At 33.9% G+C, this 10,941-nt stretch overlaps 3 protein-coding genes across 3 annotated transcripts; 2 read left to right on the forward strand and 1 right to left on the reverse strand.

The window, feature by feature from the left end:
- Positions 1–76: 76 nt before the first annotated feature.
- Positions 77–2,064, forward strand: TTLL12 (Tubulin tyrosine ligase-like 12). The gene has a single exon (XM_089706266.1). It carries the CDS (start codon positions 168–170, stop codon positions 2,004–2,006), a length of 1,839 nt encoding a protein of 612 aa, XP_089562392.1. The 5' UTR covers positions 77–167; the 3' UTR covers positions 2,007–2,064.
- LOC149480581 (zinc finger protein-like 1 homolog) lies at positions 2,055–4,089 on the reverse strand. Its single transcript, XM_089706267.1, has 6 exons — positions 3,853–4,089; positions 3,656–3,767; positions 3,373–3,566; positions 2,960–3,200; positions 2,702–2,819; positions 2,055–2,402 (listed from the first exon to the last, which is right to left on the reverse strand). The coding sequence occupies exons 1-6, from the start codon at positions 3,952–3,954 to the stop codon at positions 2,219–2,221; spliced, it is 951 nt and encodes a 316-aa protein (XP_089562393.1). The 5' UTR covers positions 3,955–4,089; the 3' UTR covers positions 2,055–2,218.
- A 257-nt stretch (positions 4,090–4,346) lies between these two features.
- mRpS5 (mitochondrial ribosomal protein S5) lies at positions 4,347–10,536 on the forward strand. Its single transcript, XM_089706301.1, has 8 exons — positions 4,347–4,414; positions 8,059–8,269; positions 8,436–8,655; positions 8,847–8,980; positions 9,174–9,268; positions 9,432–9,567; positions 9,720–9,919; positions 10,123–10,536. Exons 2-8 carry the CDS (start codon positions 8,122–8,124, stop codon positions 10,477–10,479), a joined length of 1,290 nt encoding a protein of 429 aa, XP_089562427.1. The 5' UTR covers positions 4,347–4,414; positions 8,059–8,121; the 3' UTR covers positions 10,480–10,536.
- The last annotated feature ends 405 nt before the right edge of the window (positions 10,537–10,941 follow it).

The raw sequence follows: 10,941 nt of genomic DNA on the forward strand, positions 1-10,941 counted from the left end.
TATCTTTACCAAGAATGTGAGGCCTTACTGAGCTGTCAAAGTAGCTTAATCGTTGACAGTTGATGTCAATCTTGATTCTTGTCAAAATTTTTCTACTGCAATGTGAACCGCATAATCACCCATAGTTTGAATTTCTGTAGGAATACACCGGTTGTATAAGTTAAATAATGGATGGAATTTCCAAGTTCAACGAATTTTTAGCAATTCATAAACCTCAGCTTGTTTTGTCCGGTGTCCCAGAGCATTTTTGGCACACAATAAGTAAAAAACTTCAAGATCAAATCTTCGATTCCGGTTTATCGTTCCAACTAGTGCAAATAGACTATGAGGACGTCGAGAGAAAGCCGTATGATCCTTTATGGAGTGTTATAGCTATACAAGACATCGACCGCAACGATCCAACTCACATATACCTGATTGACCATGCCTGGACCTTTAAGGTTAGTCATATAAAAAGTAATCTAAGAAATGTTCCAAGTTTGTTGGAGAGAATGTGTAATTTAATGCAAATTTCCTGTGACACCACCGAGGAACAAATTGAGGAAGTATCAAATAACGTTTGGAAGTTTGCAAATACTTATTCAATTGGTGGGAATGAGTTTTCGATTGAGGATAGAGTCCCGGTTTGGTATATTATGGATGAGCTGGGCTCAGGTATTACACATTCAGATAATCCTAACTTTCGTACTGTTCCATTTATACATGTTCCTGATCAAGTCACATACACACTTCTCTTTCCCACAAAAGATGTTGAAGAGGGTGAAACAGTCACAAGAAATTTTGTTGAAGGCCATTATCAAGACCCAATGCAAAGGGAAGCAATGCTTATTCCATGGAAACATTACGGACACTTTGATGATGTCTTTACTCAAGATGAACCAAACCGAAAGTATTTTCTAGAAGGGCACCTTATTGAAACTCTTCCGGATCTTGATTTACTTGAACATACACAAATTTCAACAAGACCTTTAAAAGTTTACTCAGAGTATGACATTATAAATGAACATCTCACATCAAGTGCTTTTGAAATTGTCGATAATGAAAATGAGGCTGATATATTGTGGTACACTAGTCATTTTAAAACATTTAAAGAATTAAGTATTGACACTCCTCATAAGTTTGTCAATCAATTCCCTTTTGAATATGTTGTCACAATTAAGGATTTGCTGGCTATAGTTGCCAGGAGGCTTGCGCATAAAACTATTGATCTCTCTGAATTAGAAACAACTCCCCTATGGCTGCCAACTACTTTTAATATGAAAACTGAGCTACCAAAACTAGTTGCATATTATATGCAAAGGAAGAGATTGGGCTTGAATAATCATTGGATTTGTAAGCCCTATAACTTAGCTAGGGGCCTTGATACCTATATTACTGACAATCTAGACTTTTTATGTCGCCTTCCTTTGACAGGACCGAAAATAGCCCAAAAATATATTGAAAATCCTGTTCTATTTCAAAGACCTGATGTAGGATTAGTCAAGTTTGATGTGCGCTATGTCATTCTTTTAAAATCAGTAGATCCAACACAAGTTTATGTATACAACAACTTTTTCTTAAGATTTGCCAATAAGGAATATGATTTGAGTAATTTTGAAGATTATGAAAAACATTTCACTGTTATGAACTACACAGAGGGTGCCCCTTTGTATAAACTGTTGTGTGAAGATTTTATAAAGGAATGGGGTAATCAATACCATGCCTACAATTGGGAAGATGTAGAAAAATCTATATTCAATATGATTAAAGAGCTGTTTATGGCAGCAACATCCAAACCACCTCCATTTGGAATTGCAAAGAGTCCACAATCAAGGGCACTTTATGCAGCAGATATTATGCTCTCTTGGCATGAATGCAATGGTAAAAAAATTATGCAGCCCAAGTTACTTGAAGTGAATTGGATGCCAGATTGTAAGCGTGCTTGTGATTATTATCCTGATTTTTATAATGATATCTTTTCAGTATTGTTTTTAGATGAAAGTGTTGATACATGCACACAAATTTAAATATTCAGTATGCTGTGATATTCTTAAAATGTAGCCAAAGAAACAAAATTTGTATTCTAACATTTATTACATTGGTTGTACAGCTTTTGCACGATATTTATTGAAACTTAATTGTATGCCTCAAATTTATACACATTTAAGAATTGCTTGATTTTATATGATAAATATATTAATACATTGTTATTAAACATTAAAATAAATAATTAACTTGATTAGTTTTTCTGTAACACCCTCCTGTCATCACCACGCAGACCACCAAATGGATTTTCATCATCAATACGTCTATCACTTAGTATAACAATCACAATAAGTAGAATGAGGACAATGAAAAATATAAGCCAATAGTGTCGATACATAGGTCCTGTTCTTCTGATGCGAGAAGAGGGCATTGTATTCCTGTAATTTTTTTTAAATAAGTTCTTGAGGTAGATATTTCAATCAAATCAAAAATGAAAGTGGACATTTAAAATATAAAATACTAGTGGTCCGCCCCGGCTTTGCCCGTGGTACATATTTCGCAATAAAAGGTAGCCTATGTCCTTTCTCGGGTATCAAAATATCTCCATACCAAATTTCATGCAAATTGGTTCAGTAGTTTAGTCGTGATTGAGTAACAGACAGACAGACAGAGTTACTTTCGCATTTATAATATTAGTAGGGATGATAATTTAAAGGCAAAAATCTAAATTACTTACTTCCACCACCTGCTTAACCAAGACAATGTAGACTTTTGTTTGTATTTATTCTCATCATGATCAAATAATGGTTTGGAATGCTCATCATATTTATAACCCTTCCTGGGCATTTGAGCCCCTGTAAAATAATAATTATTTTGTGATAAGTCAATAGTTATGGGTTAATTATATTTTATTTTGTATACTGAATAACACCAAAATAATTGGAGTCTTAATTTATAGTTGAGTTTTAGTTGTAACATTTTGAATGTTATCTACCTTGTAAATTATCATTTCTCTTCATTGATGTACTGTCATAGATATTGACAGGATCATCTGTTATCTGAACAATGGAATGTGGTGAGCTTGTAGCTGAGCGATTCACAGTTTCATCATCGCTTGCCCCTACTGGAGCTTCTCTCTGTGAATCTATAGTGCTGTTTGTAAAATAATGGGACTGTTCCATGGGTGACTGGCTACGTCGCGAGGATGCTCCTTTTAAATCTTGTTCTTCTGAAAGCTGAATATAAAAATACAATAAATTTTTTTATTTCACTGTCACCATTATGATAAAAAAACAATTTAATTTTTTTTTCATTCAAAAGTGAAAATATTTATGATGCAATGGCTTTCTTTTAAGTTACTTAATAAATAGAAATACTCAAAAAAAAAACATTAACATTGGTACTCACTAATGGTAGACCAAGACCTGCTCTGGCCCAATTAACTCCAGCTAATTTTTCCTTCAATACATCAGCAACAGGTGACACAAGGTTGGGGGGTGGAAACACAGGGGTGGCACAGGAGGGACATTGATAACCGGCCGGTGCCGTGGTGCGAGGGAGCGCACGGTAGCGAGACTCTGCGCATTCCCAGTGAAATACATCTGAAAATATTAAAAAAGCAAGTGTAAAAATCCAATCAATAAAAACATGAGTTTAATTATATGCCATACGTATAACATAATAAACTTACGATAGCAAGTGAGACGTATGCATTCGCCATCAGCTACACTTTTCGTGCAAATTTCACATATAGGATTGTAATCACTGTCTTGCAACCATTGAAGATAGGATTGTATTATGCACTGAAATGAACATATTCAATATTTGAATAAAAGTAGTTTAGAAAGCATTAAAATATCATATTAACATTGAATAAACCTTAATTACCTTTGGATGGTTTGTGACCATACAATACTCGCAAACATTTACCCTATGTTCAAAACAGAATTGGTTGGTTACTCTCCTTTTAGGGCATTTGCATAGACCCATGGTTTGTTTTTATTTACATTCACCAATACACAATTATCTTTCTTGAAGGGTAACTATAGCATTTCTTGATATTGTTGGACGTCGGATTTATTGGATTTTGGTCTGTCTGCTGACTTTTAACTGTCAGCCACGTACTTTGAAATGTCAAAATTAGCCCGGTCACACACCTTAGGTCTTTATTCGTTCCTGAATTCAGTAAATTTTCATACTAAAGGGAATTTCAGATTCGAAATTCCGTGAAAAAAAAAATGTTTTCGCGAAAACGTTCGGGTTTTTTACAAATATTTTCTCTAGTAAACAATTAATGTGATTTTTAATATTATCTTCCTGAGATGTTAACATTATCCACAGACATTATCATATATCGAAAATTGACATTAAAACTTTGCAATTTCTGAACGTCAGGATTTGACCAATTTGAATTTTGACAGACGTGCAAAAAATAAAAATAGACGAGTGCAACTGCATTAGACATGCGCAAAACAGTACGTCAAATAGTAATGCAACATCACGCATCTCTTCCACGGAAGTGATATTACTCCGTAACATCACACATTACCCGATCGATTTTTAATGAAATGATGACCGAGTAATGTTTAAGTTGATATGTGAAGTATTACAGATCATATTGAAAAATAGCAATAATAACTGCAATACTTATTAGTTATTACATATCGTAAAATTACAATTTAAGTAAATATTTAAAAAATGTAGTTGATTTTCCTTCATACTTGGCCACGTACTTTATGTTGTTTGTTAATAATTGTAATGAACGCAAGCAAATGTAAAACAAAATAAAAAAAAGTGAGTGATGCGAGTGATGTTTGTAACTGATGCGTAATGCGTGATGTTGCATTACGTGTCAAAGTGATATTACTTTTGTACTATTATAGCGGCAGTACACATGGGGCCAAGGCGTTGGGCCAACGTGTTGGGAAAAAATGAAGGATATCAAGGTTCCTGTTCACACATTGGCGTACTGATCATTCTGCATTGGCGCTTCAAAGATGGACGTAGTCCGTAGAAGTTCTTGCAGCCGCGGCAATTTATTTATACAGTGCGTTTAATTATTACGTACATGTGCATCAATAACAATGAGTGTACTCTGCCGTCTGCGATGATACCATTTTCCAATCTCTATTGTCCTTTTTTTATATCTGTATAAATAAAACATTATTATGATTAGATTTTTTCAAATGTTTAAAATGTGTACATTTTAGGTACATTTAATTTAATTTTAACTACCTATAAAACGAAACTTTAAAGATTAGATTTTAGATATTATTATATTACTTAAATGATAATATTATTTATGTAGGTAATAAAGCACAATTTGATCAAAATCATGCTCATTGTATATTGTTATTTAATTTTTAAGAACAAGTAACTTTTTAATACTATTTTACTCATTTTATAAATATATTCATTTTTTTATCGCATTGTATGAAAGTGAGATAAGAAAAACATCTAGAATAATATAATAAATAGAAAATAGAACATCTAATTTTTTGAGTCATATGGTTTTATTTTTGTGTAGTTCATGCCGTGGATTCCAAATTATTCCTTCATGTCGATACAATTCTACGAATTGTAAAACCTCGGCGCCGCCATCGCTATCGGAACATGGTTAAACGTAAATTTCATTGACGCGCAACGATACTGTCTCCGCTGACGAGTAACAACAAACTGAACAAGACACCAACGTGTGAACGCTGTTTGTGGAGCGCGCCAAGATCCTTTGATGTGTGCACAAAAAACCGACAACATTCGGTTGGCCTGCCAATATTGGCGCCAATTATGCTAATGAAGCCAACATACCGCCAAGTGGCTCTCTACACGTTGGCCCAACCCGTTGGCCCAACACGTTGGCCCAATGTGTACTGCCACCATTACAATTTACACGCATTACCTACCCATGTCTAACGCTAGCTCTTCACTCTCGTCGAGGTTAGGCGAGGGAGCGCGAGCACAAGAGTGTAGTCGGAGCCCTCGCGTCACATCGCCGTGCCTCGTCTCGCCTCGTCTGGTCTCCGTCTGGAGTCGGTTTTTGGGCGCGAGTCAAAGGACGCGAGGCGCGAGAGCAGACGAGGCGAGGTGCGGCGTCCACATTCTCGCGTTCAGTCAATCAGTATATAGATGTTAAATCATGCATAGATTTTATCCACCATCGCCTTCTTCTCCAACGCTTTTTAACTTTTTAAGTGTGATATACTTTAACAAAATTCATATACGCAAAGACGCATAGAGTTGCGGCACGTGTCATTTCGAGCACGTCCATTATGCTCGCGACACAGAGAGAAATGAACGAAGGCGAGAGTGAAGATGGATACAACCTCGTGTTGTCTCGCCTTGCTTAGGCCCAGTTTCATCAAGCTCTGTTAGTTAGTTTAACACGCTGTTAACTCTTTTAACGGGACATCAATGTAAGGGAGTGTCCCACCATGACCTAATCGAGGATTAGTTTCCTTAACACGGCATTATGTTTAACCCGTGGCATAGAGGCTCTTTAAATTTTTAACAAGCGATTATATAGAAAAAATGATTTGAAGTTTCCTTGCTGTCAAGATGGACTCTGCATACTATTTTATTTTTGTAAATGAAGATGTGTTGGATGATTTGTATAATTTGGATTATATAGTGCGACCGCGACGGCCCAGAATTTATAAAGACGTCAACATTGTTTCGAAGAATATGATGATGTTGATTTTAGTACAAGATTTCGTTTATCAAAACAATCGGTTTTGGAAGTATTGCAATTAATTGAAGATAAACTCGAATAACCGTCTGATCTGTAAGTAAAACTATCTCGTGAGGTAATATTTATATTTATGTGCATAAAAGGTTCCTTCCTACATACTGTATTATTTTAAATTAAACCATAATAATCCTGTGAGTCATGTCAAATCTAGTATTGAATACCAATAGCTGTACTTAAAATGTAAACTTCACCACTACTCAGGTAAGGCTCAGGCCTCCTCATGATTATGAAATGTACTTATCTTAATTTTAAATTCTGTTTTAGGAATCTATCAGTTTCACCTTCCGACCAACTGCTTATTGTAGTGCAGTGCAGTGATGGCTCAGTGGTGAAAAACATTGTGAGGAAACCGACATATCATAAGATAGCGTGGTGGATAATGACCTGATCCCTTACCGTGTTTAAGTTTAAGTTAGCACTACCAATCCCATGTCCCAGCAGTGAGAAAGTATATGGGCTGACGATGATGATGATCCTAATTTAATTTAAATGTGACATTGTTATAGAAATATGTAATTTTTCATGTTACCTAAATAAATAAAACTTGTGTTTTTATAAAACATTTTTATTGTACCCTTAGATTGTACCTATCAACATCATTCAATAAATAGGTTATAACAACTAGATACTAGGTTATTACAAACAAGAATTTACTATTAATTTACTTTAAATGTATCTTGCTGCTTTGTCTTTATTTTTCTTGTTTTAATTGCTCTTCTAGTATGAGATCTCTCGCACTTTCCTTCGGACTCCGAATTTTTTTTCGTAATTTCAACCAGATCCAGTTTACCTTCGACCAAGTGAAATTGAAACGCGATTTTTCTTCAACATTATTGTATTTATTCAACTCAAAATAAAATTAAAATAACACAAGAAAAATCACAACAAAACAATCTCCAAATAACATCAAACATTGTAACCATGGTAACGACCAAATCGTTTGACATATAAACCAGCAAACGTAAAAGTTTCTACATGATTATTAAATTGTATACTGTGTTAGAACATTTCAATTTAGTCGAATTACCAAACATGACAGTTATTATACAACTAGAACAAATAGCCCCAACGTGCGAAACTATGGCATTGTCAACTATGACATTTTGTTTCGGGCGGTTTAAAATACGAATGAATGATTCGTGAGTCGCTCAGTTAATGGTCGATTTGATAATCGGCTGTTAGATTTCCTTCTTGGGACCTGTAGAGTTGACAACGATGTTAAAATACATGTTTAATTTGAAGCTCGATTAATAAATGTCTGATTTAGAAAATATTGGTGAAATTGGGTCTAAAACCTCGCTAAACCTCGCCTCGCCTAACCTCGACGAGAGTGATGAGCTAGCATAAACTGCATAGTGTTTGGGAAATAGTAATGAATTGAAATTTGAGTTTTTTAGCTCTTAAATAATATGGCTACGAAATTACTATCATTAGGAAATGTTGTGAGGAGTCCTTTAAATCTTATATTGAAGCATTCTAATTCCCAAATAAACTATGTTAATAACCTAAAAAATTTTAGTACTTCACCAATAGTATGTGTAAACTTCTTCAATAAATGTGAGTAGATATTATTATCCGATAAAGTACAGTTTAACCGTTTAATTAAAATTGCTTCTTAAGGTCGCTTCTGCTGTGGAAAATCGGCAACAAATTCGATAGCTAATTTTCTTTTATATTCGGTACACTTAAATAGAATTTAATTTATTTATTGTTCCTGTTTTAGTGCCTGCAGAAAAGTTATGGAAATCTGTAACATCTGTGAGCAATGCTGGTGCCAAAAAGGGTCGTGGAAAAGGCGCTGGCCGTATTCGAATTCGGGACTTGAATCGTGGACAAATGATAGGCGTGGGAAAAGTTAACATGTTATGGCCCGGTCTATCTGCTCCTGTTATCCGGGGGAGAGAGTTATTAAAACAACAGCGACTACCTGATGACCCAGAAAGGTAAAATTAATAAACAGTACTAATATACATTTAAAATAAATAAAATAGTGCTAAAATGAAGTCTTTCAAGAGTTTCAAGTAATGTTTGATCTTCCGTAATAAGGAACAGTATTATGTTACGTACATTTCTCTCTCACTTTAATGAGAGTAATTATGTTATCAGACATTATAATTTTTATCTTAAATTTTAGAATGGAAAAGCTGATAAAACTCCGAGATTCAATGACAAAGTTTAGAAGATTGAAATTGAATCCAATTGAGAGAGGTTGGTCAGGTGCGCGTATGCCTGGACGTAGCCTTGGCCCACCTGATCCAGTGGCAGATGGTAAGATCTGACATTTTTGTTTATATTATTATTTTTTACAACTAAGTAACTAATTAGGGTAAAAATATTTTGAACTTTTATTAAAATCACATTCAATATTACTCTTAATATTTACATAAGATATTAATTAGACATTTCACATGATTGTAGTTTTCCTTTTGCTCTTGTTAATTATGTTATTTTCTAATTTCAGAGGAATTTGTTGGCTTTGATACTAAAGTATTGCAACTCAGATCATTGCTTATAATGAAGGGAACTCTGGGTAGGACAAGAAATTATCAAGCCATGGTGAGTATTTTAAGTGTAAAAAGAGTGTTTGCTTCAAGCACATGTGTCAGAAGTGAAACTTCTTTGGCAAAATTAAAAAATACCAAAATTCACACTTTGCACTTCATTAAATATTAGGAATTTTAAAACTGTCCTATTATCATGGTGTTATTTGTTGTTGTAGGTGGTAACAGGTAATGGACAAGGTTTGGCTGGCTTTGGAATCGGACGAGCAAAGGAAGCACAAGCTGCCTTGAGAAAAGCAAAGAATAGGGCTGGAAAGAAACTAATGCATTTTGATATTTATAACAATCACACAGGTACTGTATGATAACTAAAATCACTATGAAATGCTTATTTTCTACACTTGCTTTTCTAGTTTTTGGATTACTATCATGTTTTTTACAGACATAAGCAATTTTTATTTCAATTTGTAGATTTATATCTCAATATATTTTTTTAAATATTTCAGTTTATCATGACTTCTTCACGGCTTTCGGAAGTACGAAAATATATGTTCAGAAAAAGAATGAAGGCTATGGTTTAATGGTGCATAGAGCAATCAAAGAGATTTGTCAAGCCATTGGTATCAAAGACCTCAGAGCTAAAGTTGAAGGGTCTAACAACTTGCAGCATATTGTTAAGGCATTCTTTATTGGTCTTCTACAACAGGTAATAACAAATACTATTACATATGAAAAAAATGATTCTAAGTAAATCCTTTAACTAAATTTATCAAAGAAATTATAAATGTTTGTGTTAAAACAATGTTTGATGAGCCTTAACATTTGTTACATATCTACCTGATTTTGGTAAATTAAAAAAATAATAATAACACATTCTCTATTCTCTATTCATTAATTGTAAATTTCCAGAGGACACATCAACAGCTTGCAGAAGAAAAGAAATTGCACCTTGTTGAATATAGAGCTGAGAATGAATATTATCCAACTGTAGTGGCCAGCCCTGAAACTGTTAGGACCAAGGAAGAAATACCCAAAGATGAAACATTGGATTTCATTCAATATGTTATGAATGACAAGGTTATCCTTAAGAGGAAGAAATTCCCGCGATTCTATGAATCTATGCCACATTATGAAATATTCCTTAAGAAATATGAGAAACACAGAAATCATGAGAAAATTCGTCACAATCTGAAGGCAGAGTATGGAGAGGTGAAGAGTTTCCTAAATGATAAGTACCCAGAAGAGAAAGTTGAGAAAGAAGCCTAGATTATGTTTATATTAGAATAGAACTGTAGATATTACAATAAATTTATTTAAAAACAATTTGAATTGTTTACTTTATTCCACCATTCCTTGCTTTACACATCCTGAGATTAGCGGGTTCAAACAAACAAACTCTTCAGCTTTATAATATTAGTATAGATTATCGCTACATTTTAGCCTCGGTCGGAAAGCTAGTACAAATAACAAAATATTAATGTTATGAGTGCATGTACATTATTATGTACAGCATAAATATAACTAAAAAATGGATAATAAATATAGTTTAAAAAATCTAAAAAACACGCTTTTAAGATAGATATAAGTACCCCTAACAAGTAAAAAATAATTATAACTCTAGTAATTAAACAATAACCAATACATAGTATAATTGTGCAAAAAGCGTGGGGCGCTTTTCATGAGCCGATTATTATTATACATGGCACCCCACTATGATGTTATTGTTTA

Source organism: Colias philodice, chromosome 18 (genome assembly GCF_061535455.1).
Source record: "Colias philodice isolate Cphi_HAF_F1 chromosome 18, ilColPhil1 Martin Lab GWU primary, whole genome shotgun sequence".
NCBI classification, from domain to species: Eukaryota; Metazoa; Arthropoda; class Insecta; order Lepidoptera; family Pieridae; genus Colias; species Colias philodice.

Coding starts and splice junctions, on each gene's coding strand:
- mRpS5 (XM_089706301.1), top strand. CDS start 8,122: ATGGCTACGAAATTACTATCATTAGGAAATGTTGTGAGGAGTCCTTTA. Junction 8,270..8,435: donor TGTAAACTTCTTCAATAAAT/GTGAGTAGATAT, acceptor TTCCTGTTTTAG/TGCCTGCAGAAAAGTTATGG. Junction 9,269..9,431: donor CAAGAAATTATCAAGCCATG/GTGAGTATTTTA, acceptor TTGTTGTTGTAG/GTGGTAACAGGTAATGGACA.
- LOC149480581 (XM_089706267.1), bottom strand. CDS start 3,954: ATGGGTCTATGCAAATGCCCTAAAAGGAGAGTAACCAACCAATTCTGT. Junction 3,201..3,372: donor CAGGTCTTGGTCTACCATTA/GTGAGTACCAAT, acceptor TTTTATATTCAG/CTTTCAGAAGAACAAGATTT. Junction 2,820..2,959: donor GAGAAATGATAATTTACAAG/GTAGATAACATT, acceptor ATTATTTTACAG/GGGCTCAAATGCCCAGGAAG.
- TTLL12 (XM_089706266.1), top strand. CDS start 168: ATGGATGGAATTTCCAAGTTCAACGAATTTTTAGCAATTCATAAACCT.